We start from the raw sequence: 19,092 nt of genomic DNA on the forward strand, positions 1-19,092 counted from the left end.
ACCGCATGCGCGTCGAAGCGGCACTAGTGGGTGCAGGTGGGAAGGAGCACACCAACCCCACCTCTGGTGTGGGGCAATGTGAGGAAAAAACCCACTTGGGGGTGGTGTCTTCCATGGACAGGAGGGCTTCAGTGAAGCACAGGAGCTAGAGGGAAGCGTCAGAGCAGGCGTGGACGTGGGGACTTTGCTGAACAAAGCCAGGGAGTAGCAGAGGATGCCAAGACAGGATTGGGAAAAAGGCTCCCAAAGGGCATGTAGAGAGTAGCGTGGGGATGAGCGTAGTAAGGATGGATGAGGCCCAAGGAGGCCGAAGGCCCGACTGGGTGAGAGCTGACTGTCCTAGAGAAAAGTGTAGGGAACTGGACTGACTGCCGCGGTCCCAAGTGCTGCCCTGTTGGAGTGGCAGCTGAAAGAAGGTCGAGCCACCAGGCGGGCAGGGGCTTCCTGGGAGAAAAGGCTGGTGGACTGGCCAGTTTTGGAGCATGATGAGAAGAAACATGTAGACAAGTAATTTGCTACAAGTTAACAAGGGCAGGTGAATAGAAAGGACGGGAATGCACAAGATGGGGCTAGACAGACGGCAGGAGAACATCAGTTCCAGACAATGTCATAAAGAGGAAAAATGAAGTAGATACAGGTATCCACAGTATACTCAAGTAAAAGGAGCAAATTTTAGACTATGAAGCGAGATGCTGTTTTATTGAAAACTATGATATGAGTTGGTATCATACATAATAATAGCAATACAATATAGAAAAGGCATAGGAGAATATTCCCCAAACATAAGTGTGTGTGACTGAGGGACAGATTATATACTTTAACGCTTTGCTTACTATATTTTAATACTACTGGAATGAGTTAAGACAAGCCTAACAACGCCTTTATAATTTTTTTTAAATGTAAAAGATTTTAGAAAGACTCTTAGGTTGCTCGTTCTGGTGACTGGGAGGGGGCTGGTGCTCTTTACCATACTAAGGAGTAACTAGGAATAACCAAAAAAGAAGAATCGGGGAGAGAATAGGCCAGAGAAGGGATAGAATTGCTTAGCAAAGGTCAGAAAACAGAAGAGACAAAATAAAAGATGCCAACATATTTTTGAGAAACAGAAAGCAGCTGAAGTGGTGACTCAGCAAGTGGAGGATGTTGGGATTCAAGTGCTGTGGAGGAATCGGTGAAACAAGCCAGTTTGCTCCAAAGAATCCCGGGAAGCCTCACCATAAGGCGCACGTTTGAAGTTATTTAGAACTATATCGGGGTATTACAGAGTGAGGTGCTTGGTATGAGAACTACGTCCTCATCTACCATAGATAGGGAACTAACCAGACTATGTCTAGAATTAATAGAGTAGAATTAGCATATTATTTAGGAGTGTGGTGGTAAATACTGATAGAGCTGACAAATCTGAAAGTATGGCCTCTGGAAAGTAGGACTGGGGATGGGGGGAAAAGGCGATGACAGTTTTTTATGCCTCAAGTGTATATGACTTTTTTTTAAAAAAATTATTTAACTGTGTATCACTATGTTGGGTGAGGCCCTGGAGAATTAGCTGCCTCCCCTCATAAGGATGGGAAGGAAAAGAAAGAACCAGTGTTGAGGTGAGGCAGAATAAGGCCTTTGGTGAAGGGGTTAAAGCTGTAAGGGAAGTTTATTTGCAAAGGAAAGAGGCATCACGGTAAACAACAATGAGACGGGGGTGTCTCTATAGGAGAATGAGAAGGGCAGGCGGCGGCTGGTGTCAGAGAAATGAGAGGGACTGGTCTGAGCCAAAGGAAGAATCCAAAATTGGGGCTTAAGTTGCAGTTTATAGAGGGACCTGTTAGATCCCACATTTAGGCATACTGAAAACCTGTTTTAGGAGAAACATTTTAGAAGGGTCCCTCGCCAACCCCACCGACTGCTACAGGTGCCGCTCTACTTCCTTCACTCATATAATACCATAAGGGAGACGGAAGTGGGGTTTCAAACTCATATTAGAGACTAACTGATATCTTATGTAAACTCTAGCTCAAATATCCACAGAAGGTATACTCATCAACAGTGGAGCACATCACCTTGGAAATGCAGCTTCCTCTTGCCAAAGTAAGGAGTAAGAGGCTGGCAACTGTATGATGAACACAAACACGTGAGGAAGGAACTACCTGTCCAGAGACTGTGACTGGATCTTATGTGTCACAGGGGTAGGAGTCACAGACCCCACTGCTCCCAGCGCCAAACCAACTATTTTAAAAACCAAGTCTGGGATTCAGGGCCTTGATGCAGTACTTAATTACGAGCTCCCATCATGACTGATTTCTTTGCTGTACACAAATTAGTTTCTGGGTACCTAAGTTTGAATTTGGCCTTCACCGAGACAGGCTAGAAGCACTAGTTTGGAAGTTCAGTTTTCTAACAGCCGTGCAAAGCTATATGCCTAGTATAGAGCCTGGCACACAGGAGCACAGTAAATATTTGCTGAATGAACACAGGTCACATTTAGGGTAAATACTTTTTAATTAAAATTTAACTTTAAAATCTGGTTTGTCTAGTTTGCTAAGAGTGTTAAAAAAGGAATGTAATGCTTTTTCTGTGTGATTACCTCTGTACTGTTGCTAGGCTCTTGTTCTGTTGTATATATCCTACTGCAAGCATTTGAGATATAAAGTACAAATAAATGCATTGGGTGACATGACTAAAACTTCATTATAACAAAGGGACAAACTTTTCAGGTTACCACACAGCAGAAAAACTTCCAATCACACATTAGTCAAATCAAACTTTTGGGTAATTTATACACTATTATAATACTAAAAATCACAAATATATTAAAACTTTACAAATTTTAGATAAAACCTGTAAATGTGGCAATGTGAGACAAAGCCAAAAAATAAATTTCAAAAGAATATAAAAAAGGACAACATGCCCACTCTGAACTTTAACATACTGCATACCACTGCTACTTAACACTGCGTTTCCCAGACGCTCCATTCTGTTGGAGCCTGTGCTGTGTAGAGACTTAAACACAGTCATATTCTGGATGAAAAAACACCATATTCATCCCTTCTCCTGTCCATGTATTTAACTGGACTTTCATCAATTTATAGATTTGTGAATCATAAATCTTAAAGTCCATCCATGGCTTCTAGAAAAAACATAATTGATTTCTCCTTTTCATTTTTGAGGATTTTACTGCTCAGTATCAAAGTAAGGGCTGGCAAATATGATGGCCCTACCATATCTCTGTCCTCCAGATCCTTGACAGACGTGGTTGGTTGCAGGACCAAATCTCTTCCCCACTAAGCCTAGAAAGGTCTCAGAAATCCATCTTCACATAGCCCTGTCAGCCACGGCCAACCAGTCAAGTTCCCGTGGCAAGAGAAAACGCACCCCTTCTCTGCTCTGGGGACAGAAAGGGGGTCCTGAGCTCTTGGAAGCTCTGCAGTGTGACAAAGGGATTAACTAAGGCAGGCATGCATTTTCCTTGAACTCATTTTAAGACTCACATGCTGTCACCCTTCATAAAGCCAATCATAAATTATTTCAAAACAATTCATTACAAACTCAATATTCTTTAAAAACTTTGATGCTGTGACAGTGCAAACAGCATTCATTTTATTGCTCAACTTCGGCATGGGCATATACATAGTTAATTTTTAAAAAACCATTTATACAGATGTTATTGATAAAGCTCATGTAACAACTGAGTGAAAATACAAAGAATATCAAAGCTAAAACACTCTGTAATAAATACAAATACAATGAAAATGATAAAACTTTGTTTTTAAAGTCAGTTTGAGAGAAGGAAGAATATTACATAAAGTGAACTAATTACATCTAGAAATAAAACAACTCAGGATTTGGTACAATCATCATCCTAACATAAGAATGTTAAATACCACAAATGGCATCCGTTGACTGTGTGCTGCAGCTTAAAGACAGAAGCAGAAGAAGCTGCTCTCCCGAACTGTAAAGACGGCTGGAACAATCTCTAACTCCCACCAATACAATCAGTCCAATGCACTGGAAGTTCAAAGCAGATTTAGTGTTGTAAAATAAAGAAGCTGCTCTCCCGAACTGTAAAGACGGCTGGAACAATCTCTAACTCTCACCAATACAATCAGTCCAATGCACTGGAAGTTCAAAGCAGATTTAGTGTTGTAAAATAAAGCAGATTACATTGTATTTAAAAGAAGAGAAACTTGTGCTCTGGACTGTAAATACAAGAAAGAACAAAAAAAGACTTGGTAAAAATAAACCCATTCAGGGCAACAAACTATGTGCAAAAGAAAATGTACACTATACACAGCACTATTTAAAAACTCTTTACACCAAGAAATAAGGCCCTGTGAGACAATACTCACCTCTTGTACTGTATATGAGCTCTACAAAGTAATCACTGTTCATAATTAAGCATTCATGATGGAAAGGCATTAGTATGGAAAGTTGACTCATATATCTGAAATAACACAACTAGAAGAAGGATTAAACAAAACTCAGTTAAGAGGGACATGTGGAAATAAATATTCACATTAAACATGAGGTGCAAGTCCCAGGTTCAATGACACATTGGGGGTTTTTGTTTGTATAGCACCTATTTGGAAGTGATCAGGTAATGTAATTTTGAAACAAATCTAAATCATGTTTTCATATATCATGTTGGTGACACCACAGACTCTTATGGGGGGTAATTTCTTTCTTTAAAGCTCTATTAAGTGATTATTATAAAGTTAAAAAGGCACTCAAAAAGCGATGGCATTCGTCTGCTTTATATTGTACATTAAAACTGATAACAGTATTTCATTATTACTGCATCCCTGGTCAGTTATGATTTCTACGAAGTGTTCATCATGTCCTTACTTTTTACTAAAAGATTTTAAGAGTAGGCACAATTATAAACTGCACTAGTGCTTTAATATAAAAAAGAGCTGGACCTACAACCAATAAAGTACTATCGTGAAAGCTGAAAATTACTGTGAATCAAATACCAAAGAAACCATTTCTGTACATCTGAAGACGTTCTTCAGTACTACTAAGAATGCAGTAGGAAAAACACAAAGTGTTTGGAAGAAAAAGGTCAGCATAAGCACATTATCACTGCACAGTTATAACTATGACTAGCTTATCTGCAGCAAATTTGGCCAAATGAAATCCATTAAAATACTTAGAAACTACACAAGTAGTTCTCAACCTTTTTTAAGCAGCAAGTCTCCACTTCTTTTCTCCCACCGTGCCCCGCTCCCCTGCACACCTCGTGAAAGCTTACTTGGAATCCAATATATAAAATAGAAGAGAAAACTTAGAGCTGCTCTGAGTAAAGAGGGGTGGGGATGGGGATGGGGAGTCAGAGGCCTCTCTCCTCAGTCACCAGTCAGGCCTTTCCCCTCCCTCTCTCGCTAAACTTCTCCTAAATCATTATTCCTGAGGCACCTCCGAGGAGCCCTTGGCTCCAAGAACAGACTGAAACTCACTCCATCACAAGAAACAGAACACAAAGGACCTATTCACTTTATAATTAAGCTGCAAAATTTAAAAGTTATCTCATCAAAATATGCTATTCTTATTATTTCACATCAATGTAAAAAAAAAAAAAAAAAAAAAGAATAGTGCATATTTTGAATGGTTAACATCAGATTTTTCCAGTCCCTTACCCCGAGTTTTGGTTGCCTTCTGAATCGTGCAACATGCCACACACCTTGAAAGCTCAATGCGGACATTTCAAAATCAGATGCGGATCTTTAACACTGAGGGAACTGAAATTCCCTTACTTCCAAAATTAACTCTTCAGTTTTGAAGTAATTTATACTATAAGAGTTGGAATCACCGTTTCTTTAGTAATCACATCCCTATGCACCAGCGCCAGTACTACCCCCACTTCATCCTGTTCAGTAAAAGCAGGGTTTTTCTAAGCTTGCTAAATAATCTTTAGAGCAAAACTGTTCCTTTTTCATAATTTTAGCTGACTAAAATTATGAGCAGCTAAACAAAGCTTCAGGATGGTTTACTTGATAGAAACTTATAGTTATTAAAATATAATATAAATTAGGTGCACTTGTCAGAGACTTTGGTTTACAGGAATAGTATATATATTACAGATAAACTGACCCAGCAAAAGAATGAAAAATACCATCCCATCCACGTGCTCGGAGAAGCTATAAAAATGCAGTATTTTGATTCACAATAAAAAGTAAATCCAAAATACTTGATCATATTGATTCAAGATAAAAAGATCAGGTTTTTTAAAAAGTCTCTTAAAAACAGGGAGCCCCTGAACACATCTTATTGTAGCAAATAATCTACCAAGTTTAGAGTAAATGGCTGCATTAGGACTTTGACAACCAAAATTATATAGCTGTATTCCAGGAAATTCATGCTTGAAAAAATATAAAATAGACCCACTTAGATTGAAATATATAATGCAAAATATAATGCTCTGTTACAGAAAAACATAATATGTAAATGGCTTAATTTCTTAAAGACAATGATTCTTTTAGCCAATTGTTTACAAAGCTTGAATAATTCAAAATAATTTTATTTTATTTTTTTTACAAAGAGCAAGTACAGGAGCTGTTCAAAATCATGTATTCAATCAAAATGAAATGTGACTTGTACCGACTGCTGAAGTTGCTTGATGTTTGAGAGACTTGAAATCTGTGAAGCAATTTGAATAGATTACCGTTTATAAAAATAGTAGTAGTCTTTAAGTGTAGAATACTGCCTAACTCTGGAAATGTAGGAAAAGTCAGCATTCTTTAGGTTCAAGATATTAATTTTAAATAGCAGCTGAATGTGGCCTCATGGCAAAGCATAAAGACCTTTTTTCCTTGAAAAGGAATTTTGAAATTGTCCTTTCCCCTCACAGTGTCCTAAAATTTTTTTTTTTAAGGGGGCGGGGTTTCCTGTATTTCAGCATTCTCTGAAACTGCTGAAAGGAGGCTGTCGGTCAGGGGTATAAATAGAGTCCTGGGTAAATCCTTGAAGTCATTCCACAGCAAACCCACATGTTTCTTCGATGGCTGTTAGCAGCTTTTCATATAGCTTTTCATAGCTTTCATAGGGCGGAATGTCTATTCGATTGAAGCTGTGAATAAGCAAATCAGATTTTACATAGTTATTCAAAATAAGTAAACTGGCCTAGCAAGTGTATATTAACATAGCCACATCACTGTCTGTGTCACGTAGAATATAAAAAGGTTGCATTTCTCTAAAGTAGAGATTACCACTGTGGGGTTTTCAAACCAATTTCTGAATAACTTAACTTTTAAATCACTTAAAAGAGCTGTTTAACATTCCTTCTAAAGATCCTCAGTAGTATGAACAATAAATGAAAAGTCAAATCTGTTTGGAACTAGCACCTACGTACACAGATTGATGAGAAAGCTACAAACGTAATTTACCAAGTGTGGGCTTTTGGCAGGTTGTCAGTGCAGGCATCGATCTGGTGTATGGTGAAGAGTCGAGGGCCCGCAGCACCTGCAGATGCGGGAAAGGTGGGTCAGATCCCTGCAGGTGCATGTATCAGTCTCCAACATAAACCACAGGGTCTGGGGATCGGGAAATGCCAGCAAATCCACACAGACCACCAAAGGGCAGCAGGAAGATAATCTGAGTTTTGAATGCTGGAATTTACCTTGGATAAGGCTGGATTACTAAACTAGCATTTCAATTTGAGAAAAAACTCAGGATTGAAATCCCTCTGCCAACTCCTATCTTTTAGAGAACATCAATATCGCAAAAGAATAAGAAGAAAAGCAACTGGGCAAGTCCAAGATAAAATACATGCACATTCAAAAAGATGACAACCTAATGAAAATTTAGATTTCATGACTCAAACTTGGCTGACAGCAAAAGACCAGCAGTGTACAGAATAAATTTCAGTTAACACAGACACCCCCTACAAGTAGATGTAGGAGCAATACGACTTCACTTTATGCATCGGGGCAGTCTCTCAACAGGGAAGGTGAGCACAGCTCAAAGGAGGCTTTCCTCGTGGACCTGCAGCGTAAGCACTGTAGGCAGCACTCCTGAATTATGGACCAGTCTTGCCTGGTACATCCTCATTCACCACCAGCAGCTTTGAAAATGAAGGGCTTAAGAGTTGAAGAGCAACCACCCCCCCAGTGAAGCACCGTAATCATCAGCAATGTTACCAACTCATCCCCAAATTAGACAGCTTATTCCACAGAAAACAATTCTTAAAAATGGAAAATGGTTGTAAATAAATGGTCCAATGCCATGCAATAATTAAAGTGCTCTGACCAAACAGATGGGCTCTGTGACTCATGCTGCCTCTATCAAAAGAAAAAATAAAAAGTAGGGGAGAGAGGCACCCCAGGTTGGGAAATGGCTTGCCAGGCTGAGATGTGAATATGGAAGTGGACTTCTCCTGTGGGAATGTGGAACAGAAATAAAAGCAAGATGACCAGAAAATGAAAGGCAGAGCCATTACTACATAGGGTCTCCACCGTGCGGCACTCACTCACTACAATGACAGAGAACCCCCGCAGAAAAGGCTCTTGGGAGGGGAACAAGAGAAAGGAAGGAGAAGGAGGCATCACTAGGTGAAAAATTACAGATCATAAAAAAATAGAGTGAAATGAGCATCTGTTTATAAGCACATGGTTTGTGAAATATCTATATAAACCCAACACTGACTTCCCCTTCCCTATCCCCGCCCAGGACAGTCTGATGCCACATTGCCATCTGCCACTCAGGCTTTTACCTTGTAATGCTTTGAAGCCCTGCAGAGGCACTCTAGAAGATCCCGTCACAAACTGAAGTAATCGTGCACGGCGCTCTTCATCAAAAAACTCCACAGCTTTCCAGAACCACTTGACAACATTGCTGTCTGGTGTACAGTGTTTTAACCGGGTATTTACCTTCCAGTCACTAACATCTATCTTGCCAAGTCCACAAATAATGAGCTGTCAAAATATTGCACAAGTTATGCGCCAGTGGAAATCAAAGCCATGCCCCAAATTTCTCAAAATAGAACCTTAGATTTTCAGTGTTGGTTCTCCTCTGGGGGTTCTTAATCAAAGGTGCACATCAGATTCATTTGGAAAGCTTTTCAAAATATACACACCAGGTCCTATGCTGAGATTTTAATTCTGCACATCTGGGGTGACAGTCAAGATCTGTATTTTTAAAATCTAGAAGTATCTACTCACTGCATGTTCGCTTCCCAGGGTCTGAGAACGACTGTGATGGACTTGACAAGATAAAAGAATTTTGAAAGTTCCACAATTTCATAAGAGAATTCTAAAAAAATTTTTTTAATGGACAGAAACTGAGACCCAAAGAGTAAATACAATTTATATGTGCCTTCCTTAGACCTGCATCATATTTTACTGGCTACAACACTTACTAGCTTTGTGGTTTGGGGCAATTCAGATCACTTCCCTGGGCCAGCAGTGTCCTCTGCCAAAATATGACAGTAGCATCTATTTCACTACATCCTATGAAAAAAAACCAGTAGTGCATAGCAACTCAAGAAATGTGTTAAAAAGGGATTAATACAATATGCTTAAAAATGTTAAAATTATATTAAAGCACAAAATACATGCATACACTGATAGAGAGCTCTGCTTGACATCGTGATGCAGTGTCAGTATAGATGAACTATATCAAAATCATTTTGATACTTCTCCTTGGGGTCCAAGACGAACTCATTTTGCTAACCTAACACATTTATAACAGTGAAGTATGACAGTGTGTAGTAAAAAACAAAATGTAACTTGCAAATCCTAGATTTTATATAATTCTGTTAATCCAGTTAAACACTAAAATAAATGATATACTTTTTTTTCTAAAAAGTTTAATGATTTCCTTAGCAGTAGAAACTATATAATAAATCCTGACCCTACTGAATAAAATCTCCAACGAAGCTTCTACAGGGTTCTGAAAAGACACTCAGTCAAAGACACACTGAACAGGGAAGAGGTTACCCAATAGGATTATGGATGTATTTATAACACAAAAGATACCTCCTAAAGTCTTTTCTTCAGAGAAGTGGCAATTACAAGGCCAAATGCCTTATTCATTGCATAAACAGATGAAAATGCATTACATTTCAACTGTACTGCCATTCCTGCTGTTTTCCTCTGCCTCCTGACTACTTCCCTCTGGCCATTTCGCTATGAATAATTCAATCCAAAAGGAATGGGGATAGTAATGAGTCAAATCGATCTTTTTAGACTTGTTTGCTAATAGGTCTGTTACAGATTTAGTTGGAAGGACGTTGAAGTTAATGAATAAAATCATGTTTTAAATTATTTTTAGACTTCAAATATTTATGCTATCCCTATCCAGTAAATAATTTTGGAAACTGGTAGAATAAAATGTCATTATTTTTTCAAAGTAGTTCAGTAGAAAATTCAGATGTATTTTGTTAAACGTCTTAATTATAAAAACCAGACCTGAGGTGCCTTGAGCTTTAAAAGGAAACAAAAAACTGTTTCTTGTTTAATACCACTATTGTTAGGATACGAATGCTTCCAAAGAGTCTAAGGATGTTTAGATACAGCTTATCCTAAGTATTTTAAATATTTCCTCTATGATCTTGTCTACCAAATGATTTCTTGCAAAATTTAGTGTAAACCCAGGCCTTTATCTAAATAAATTTCAATATGGTAGACACCAATTAGTGAGGTTTTATTTAACTAAATCAATAACCGCTTAATGAGGGAATAGAAAAAAAACACTGAAAGAATGTATATATAAGACATGAAATCTGTTTAAAACAAGAGAGGACAACATGGAAAAAAAATTTTTAAATGTTCATAAATAGGAGAGATTGCTTACTTATAGAAATTCCAAAGCATGAAAGGCTTTTCCTGTAAATGAGAATTCTCAGGGCATTGAACCATAAAACTTCGAAAGCACCAGAAACATAACTTTTCTCTAAAACTAAGCAACAAAATAATTCTCGATCTTTCCTTGTTACATTAGATGACATCATAACATTAATGCACTGACCTCTAACTCCTTTTCATCAAATGTCTTCAGCAGATGCTGTGGAATTACTTCATTAAATCCTTTCTGCAGAGCCAGGAATTGAGCCTCAATACCTCGTAAAAATCTCCAGTTCACATAGAGTCTGTAAACATTGGACAGAGGTTTCATATGATTGTATATTCAGATTTGGTAATTATTATGAATCCCTACTTTAGCAACATTGCACTTTATGAGCTTCTAGCATTAAGAATTGAATCTAAAAAAACCTCACACTGATGATGAATGGATTCTGAACTGTGAGGCAGTTCTATGTAGATAAAAAGTGGCTAACAAAAGCAGCATCAATAAAGCAAATCTTCAAATCAGAGAAACTCCTAGTAAACTGGAAGTCTACTGGACCTCAGATGGGTCTGAAGCTAAAAATCCATTATAACGTAATGCCAATAACCAGAATAAAGAGCGCACTTACTCAAAAATTACTGTTTTTCTAGTTTTACTTGAAAATATAATCTGAATGTTCTGGGTGTTTTGTTTACACTTGGAGAAGGTCTATGGGAGAAGAGGAGGCAGAATATTTTGAATATCCTCATATTCAAAATGAGAAGAAATAGTAAAAGCAACAATAATAAGCACTTTTTGATTAAATACCCATTGTTCCCTGAAGGCTATAAAAACTCTGGAAGACATAATTTTACCAAAAAATAAATTACACTATATTATATCTACTGCATAACTTTACTTATGTTTTTTATCAGAACTTATTTATAATTGGATTGCTTTTATTTCTCTCTCTACCCAGGAAAACCTCTCCATCTCACTCATCTCGGAATTACTCATCTGTCAAATTTATCAACATTTCCTTTTCCAAATCCGGTGAAATAGTTTTCTACCTTAAGAAATAAGTTACTTAACGCTATATCCTTTGGAGGACCTCACTTTTGTTTGTTGGCTTATGGGTACAGCAAAACAGCACAACTGTAAAAGATTTTTTATCTCACACCTACAGTTGGCAAGGGATTGTTACTGTACGCTATAAACATAGACTGAACCCTGGAGACTGGGATCTAGGAACTGAGTAGAACACACTAGATCCTGAAAGTGACACATTGCTAAGACTCAGAAAATTCCCACTCATTTATTTACTTTTTAATTAAAAATGTAATATGTGGTGGTTACATATATAAAGAAAAATCAAACATTAACTGTGAAGACAGAGTAAAACCTGAAAGTCCATTCTTTTACCCTCTTTCCCTCCCTATTCCCAGGCTACCACCTCTGCTCCGTCACATTAGGCATGTACTTTATTTGGTATGTAGCCTTCTAGACCGTCTTCTGTATAATCACAAAACACCACCACAGAATTTGTTCCCTTATAATTCTTCTAAGACTCACTTTTTAAATTTGACAGTTTAAGCAGTCTTTTTAAAAAAAATCCACATAATATTCTGTTGAATGTATGTATTTAATCGTTTTCCTCTAAAAACATTTCAGTACTTTAAATTTTTTACAAGTAATATTTAATTGAACATCCTTATTTATATTTCTTTAATTACACCTGTGTTTCTGTAGAAAATTCCTAAAAATGGAGCTGCTATGGGGATCTGAACCCTTGATCTCGGTGTTACACCACCACGCTCTGACCACCTGAGCTAACCAGCCCCCTCTCATAGTTTTATGTTTAGAAGACTTTAGTTACCACAGGCCAAACTAACCCAATACTTCAAAAATTCCTCAATTTTTATTTTATAAAACTTGAAGAACATCTCCTTGTATTTATCCCTTACACTCACAATGTGCTCTTTTATAAACAAGCTAAGTGGTAGTAATTCAGCACAAAAGCACTTCTCAATTGCTACCTGTGGTAGCTACCACACATGGCCCCAATGCCCCGTGTCTCCTGGCATTCTCATCTTTGTATAGCCTCTCCTCCACACTGAACCTGTGCTGGCTGACTCGCTTTAACAAATAGAATACAGCACAAGTCATGCTGGCCAGCACCAGGCTTAGGCCTTACAAAGATCTGGCAGCTTCTGCTTTTGTGCTCTGAAAAGTCAGCCAACCCATAAAAAGTGTGGCTATCTTGCTGGGAAGAAGGGAAAGGCCGCAGGGAAAGGAAAAGACCTTTGATACCACATGGGGAGAACCAAAGAACCCAGCCAACAGTGAGAAGTAAGCCCCATACAGTGACCCCAATCAAGAGCCATTCCAAGCAGCCCTCACCACTTGAGCCGTCTTTGCCGAGGCATCACATACATGAGTGAAGAGGCTATCCTGGCATTTTGTTCCTAGCTGACACCTCGTGGAATAGCAGTGTGCCATCCCAGCTGTTCACTGCCCAAATTACTGACCCTTGGAATAGTGAGAAATAATAAAATGGTGGTTGTTTTTAAGCTGCTAAATTCTGCAAAAGCCTATTTTGTAGCAATAAAGAATTCTACCTAAATACTTAAATGGTTTTCCATATTGTCATTCTAGAACATTAAAAAAATTCTCATCCTTGAGGACACAGAAATGTTTACCTGACATATTCTTTTTTATTTTCTTCAGTAACAGGGATACTTTTGCCATTTGGTTTAAGTTCATGCTGAATAATTTCACCATATGCATTATGTTCAACACAGAAGGTATGGTCCAAAACACCTGTAATATCGTTCTCACTAGATAGGAAAGAGAGGGAAAGATATGGAACTTGGAAATCTAAAGTACATATCCTATTAATTGGTGAGAAATAAAACTAAGATAGTTTTATAATATGATACATGTAAGGTCAGATTCTTCTTACTAGTTCTTATGCTAACATATCACCTAGTTCTTGGGTAGCAAAGCCAAAGAGCTTTATAACCTCCATAAACACAGGAAACATTTCACTTCTTGAGTAACGAGAAAGAGCCCTGGTCAAAGCTGGGCTTAGCTAGAACCACCAATAGAGGGAAATGTCAGTTATGTTTGGCATTCAGATGAGAGGCCCTGCAGAATCTGGGTACTCTCTAGAAACGAAATGTCTGAGTATCCCCAGTGAGAAAGCCACTTGCATATTTTGTAAAAATAAATATGGCCAGTGTCTCTTCATAAACAAACAGCCTCTTACAAAACAGAATTAGTTCTTACCTTAAACAGAATTAGTCTTACTTTAAAAGTATGATTTGAACAATCACCACTTCATTAAAAGCAATGGCAGCTGGAATTTGCTATTCTAACACATTCAAGATTGAAAAAAAACTTGCATCTTGTTGAGGAAATCATTATATACAGTACTTTTAAAAATAGAATACACCAGGTTTCTTCCTTTTTAAAGTAATAATACTCTCTAATTTTACATTTGTAATGTACAGAGAAGCAGTAAAAAGGGAAAAAGTCTTATGTAGTCCTGTCACTCAGATAACCACTCAATATTTTCTGTGCATAGCTTTTTAAATTTTAAAAAAAGCACATCAGTTTTGAAACGTATTTTTTTTGAAGCTCAGATTCTAACTATAATGAATAGATATAAGACTCAATACATACAGTATCCACACTAAACTGTTATGAAGGTCAGGATCAACTAACTCCATATCATCCAAAGTAATTGATTTTCCGAGCAACTGTTTATAAAAAGGCAGCGTGAATCCACCATCAATATAATGTCCATGAAACACTGCCATTCCCATTATTCGTCCAACAAAGTGGAAATATGATAAATGTTCCTGAAATTGAAAAGAATGTACATAAAAACTCAAGTTAGAAAATATCCAGAGAATTTTTAATAAAAATTAAATATTTAAGCAACATTATTATTTTGATAAGCATCAAATTTGTACTCTATAACTATTTAAATGGAATAGATCATATCAAAGCTCAATAATCATTAGGGAGTATTTCTTTAGGGTGTGCTCAAGATTCTCTACCTCACATATTACAGAGTCAATGCCTCTCTCAAAGGATATAATCATTTTGTAAAATTTATCTTTCAGAAATTAAGTCCAAACTACAGTCCCACCGTAGTTTCATTAAACCACTTGCAGATCCAGTTCTTTTCCTCTCCTCTCACCTCCTGCACTTTTGTCATGGAAAAAAAGCTTTCAACCCTAAATCTCCCTACTTTCTTGACCTAACCAAAAATTAAACTTCAAAATAGATTTGGGGCTGGCCAGTTATTCAATTGGTTGGTGCGCAGTGTTATAACACCAAGGTCAAGGGTTTGGATCTCCATACTGGCCAGCTGCCAAAAAAGGCAAAACAAAAAACAACATAGATTTGGTGTCAGATTTGTATTGTGGGGGTGATTACACCAGTTACTGGCCATGCATACCTGAGTAAATTAATTAACTCCTGTAGGACTAATTGTCCACATCTGGAAATATGAGGTTAATAATAGTACATAAAAGGAGTCTCTCTGTGAGGAGTAAATGAGGTGATGAAACCCATGGCACCAGGCCTGGCATATGGTAAGCACTCAACAAATGTGAGCTGTTATTACTAACAGTGGGGGTAGTAGGCTCCCCACGAAGAGCTTTCACCTAAAAATCTTCCCTTAATAAAGAATTCCCTGCAATGAATCTAACTTTTATATCATCTTTGGATATGTGTGGTCTTTCATCATAGATTGTTTTGTTACTTGGATATTTGTATTTTAAAATTCTTTTACTTCTCTATTTAATAAGTAATATTTAAGCTCATTTTTAAGCCTTCCTTTAATCTTAATCTTAAAAAGTTTTTCTTTTTTAAAATACATGTTTACTACAAAATATTTAGATAAAATACAGATAAGCAAAAAAGACAGAAATCACCCATTATATAATACCTAGAAAAAACCATCATCATTAGAGTGTAGAGCCTTTCAATGTTTAAATATATTCATATTTACCAAAGTTGTATCACTCTATTTTGTAACCTTCTTTTCACTTAACATATCACAAACACCATCTTTACATATCATTAAGTATTATCCTACATTATCATTTTAGTGGCTGTATAGCATGCCCTTGTATGGAAAGATAATAAAATAGAAAAACAATAAGTTAACAATAACTGCTAACTTACACTGAGTGCTTAATAATGTATAATAGGGTTAATAATGTATAGCACCATGTTAAATGCATAATGTGCAGGTCCATTTAATTCACACAACTCCTTTCTGAGATTACAAAATATATTTATTATTAATAGCAATGATAAGGGCCGGCCCGTGGCTCACTTGGGAGAGTGCAGTGCTGATAGCACCAAGGCCACGGGTTTGGATCCCTATATAGGGATGGCCGGTTAGCTCACTTGGGAGAGCGTGGTGCTGACAACACCGAGTCAAGGGTTGAGATCCCCTTACCGGTCATCTTTATAAATAAAATAAAATAAAATAAAATAAATAGCAATGATAAAATTGAGGTTTATGTCAGTGAACTTGCCCAAGGTCGCAAAGCTACTAAGTGATGAGACCAGGCTATGATCCCATGTCTTTCTAATTCCAGAATCTAAGATCTTAACCATTGAACAATGAATATCTCTGTGCCCAAATTATTGCACATATCCATAATCATTCGATTGAGAAAATTTTCTGGAAGAGGAATTGCTGACTCAGAGGCTATGACTAAGATAAGAGCAAGTAATTCCTATGTAATGAACCATATGGACATTTAAAGACAAAGAGCATTATACATCACAATTTAATTCATATCATCGTAATTACAAATCATACCGGATTAACTGCAGAATCAGGATTGATCTGCAATGTATAGATATCATCTCTTGAATACTGGAAGAGGCCATAGTATGGATTCAACATTTCATGTGACAAAAGATACAACCATTCCCTAGAAAACAAGGTATGACAAAGGAATTTTTTGTTAATGAACACATTTTTATTAAGATATGCTATCATTTAATCACTTTAGCAAAGAATGTTTTAATTAATAAAAGGAAATGAAGCATTAACTGTAGTATATAAGATCACACTGGAAAAAATCTACCATGCCCAAACAGCAAATAAAAACTTTTTGAAAGAAAAAAAAAATTTTTTTTTAATGGTTAGAGCACAGTGTTACAATCCCAAGATCAAAAGTTCAGATCCCCATACCGGACAGCACCAAAAAAGAAAGAAAGAAAGAAAATATTTTTTTAAAAAACCAACTTTTTTTTATTACATTGAATTCACTTATCACTCAATTTTGGGCAATTTTATTACATTTTAGCATCAGAGAGTACAAGTATTATACCACTCATGAGATGCTGCAGCCCAGTGGTCTGCTACTTTTAATTGCCAAATAAATTAGTAATCCATTCTAAATACAAAATGAAGGGAAGAATATGGGTTTTTAAAATTTTTTGGGGGGGGGGGGTTTTGGCAGCTGACTGGTGCAGGGATCCAAACCCGTGACCTTGGAGAGAATACGGGTTTACTTCAAAACGTCAAAGTGATCTAGAATATTCTGGTCCACTATCACAGCAGATTTATACTAGTTTATAAAGATTATGTAATATAGCATTAATTTACTCTTACTTTTGGACAAGGGTGTGTTTTGTTGATGGTACTGTTTTAGTAAAGAAATTTTATTATCCATTTATCCCCTTTTAATGTATTAACCCTCAAACATACCATGAAGAAAATGTAAGTGGTCAGAGGCACCTGGCACAGAGGGACACAAGTGCGAGCCTGCACTCTTCAAGTGTGCTCTGCAGCACTTCTTGATTTCAAGGGTCAAATCAGTGTTTTAAAGACCTCCTAATAAAAGTACTATTACCTCAAACTTATTAAATCCTTTATATTTTTCAAAGTATAAAAGATAACTTGTTACTTATCCTGGTGAAACTGAAATAAAATCATTAGTCTAGGACTTAAAAGATGCAGTTTTAGTCTCAATTTTTGTCATTCCTCAGCTAAGGAGTGTTATTTAAATGATGTGTTTTCATATTACAAATTAGACTGAATAAGATATTTTCAGCAAATGCAATGGAATTAACAACTAGTTAAATAAAAGTTTCAAAATTCTATAATGTGATAGAGTCTAAATCAAATTACTACCATTATGTAACACTTAAAAAAACTACTCTAGAGATTAAAAAAAGGAAGTGAGTTCTCCATAAGCAGCCTTCCCAACACACATAACATTCATCTCACATGTCTTACATGTTTTTCATGTGTGGTTTTTGTTTGTTTGGGTTTTTTTGGCAGTTGACCATTACAGGGATTGAATCCTATACCTTGGTGATATCAGCACCACACTCTAACCAACTGAGCTAACTCAACTGAGCCAGCCCATTGTATGTGTGATTTTTAAAAAGAAAATCCAAATTTTTGTTTTGTTTCACCAAGTATTTAAGAATACACATAAGAGTACAACTCAACTATTTGGGGGTTCTACTATGGAATAAAGTTCAGAAAAAGCAGTTCACTGCCATATTCTATTTATTTTGTCCAAACACTGATAGCAGTAGGGTTAAAAAATAAAAAAAACTAACTACTTATTTGATCTATACATATAATTAGAGTACTTAGATGCCATCAGCAGGTAAGTTTCCCAACAAACATTCAAAATCTAGTTATGAGTAAATAATAAGAATTCCACAGAAACTATCAAGCCCTAAGTATGATGTGCAAGAGATCATTTTTAAAAATTCAAACTAAAGAAACATCCATTTGCATAAAAAGGTAACAATGAAAACAAGTCTACAGATGAACACACAAGTTGATGCCAAACAACAATTATGGGACTTAGTGGAAACACAATTTAATTTAGGTCAGATTAACATTAGGGGAAGAATAATTATCATGATGATCCTTAGAATATTTCAATACAAAGCTGTAATGTTTCTCCTACGTTTACATAAAGTGAATTTTCACACCTGGAAAAAAAATTCTGACAGTATGTATACTATCAGAAATAAATCAATTTAACGATGTGGGAATGTATGACTGTACTGAAACATTCTGGGGACGATTATGATACATACATGTGCATACACACATGTGCATGCACACACACACATATACTCATTTAACAAGGTAAAAAGCATGGCAATGAATGCAAAGGGAAACAGTATTTACTTTAGATAACGTCATTAAAGTCTAAAGATTTTTCCTGATGGCAGAAAGCAGAGGAAATAATGTGCTGAAGGAGAGAGATGAAGAAAACACAGGGCCTGCAAGTCCTACCAACAATCCATGAAATGCTATGGCTAGTTTTCAGAGAAAGT

At 36.7% G+C, this 19,092-nt stretch overlaps 1 protein-coding gene across 1 annotated transcript in view; it reads right to left on the reverse strand.

Annotated features, from left to right (window-relative positions):
- Positions 1 to 6,474: 6,474 nt before the first annotated feature.
- The window catches only part of SMURF2 (SMAD specific E3 ubiquitin protein ligase 2), a gene marked incomplete at its 5' end in the record, with an annotated part of 46,755 nt that continues 34,137 nt past the window's right edge, over positions 6,475 to 19,092 (reverse strand). Inside the window, 7 exons of the mRNA XM_008576904.1 lie at positions 6,475 to 7,054; positions 7,371 to 7,446; positions 8,696 to 8,897; positions 10,951 to 11,071; positions 13,449 to 13,586; positions 14,434 to 14,612; positions 16,598 to 16,712. Coding sequence (XP_008575126.1) covers positions 6,955 to 7,054; positions 7,371 to 7,446; positions 8,696 to 8,897; positions 10,951 to 11,071; positions 13,449 to 13,586; positions 14,434 to 14,612; positions 16,598 to 16,712 — 931 coding nt within the window. The remainder of the gene's footprint in view (positions 7,055 to 7,370; positions 7,447 to 8,695; positions 8,898 to 10,950; positions 11,072 to 13,448; positions 13,587 to 14,433; positions 14,613 to 16,597; positions 16,713 to 19,092) is intronic.

The sequence above is a fragment of the Galeopterus variegatus genome, unplaced genomic scaffold, assembly GCF_000696425.1.
Source record: "Galeopterus variegatus unplaced genomic scaffold, G_variegatus-3.0.2 Scaffold1424, whole genome shotgun sequence".
Lineage (NCBI taxonomy): Eukaryota > Metazoa > Chordata > Mammalia > Dermoptera > Cynocephalidae > Galeopterus > Galeopterus variegatus.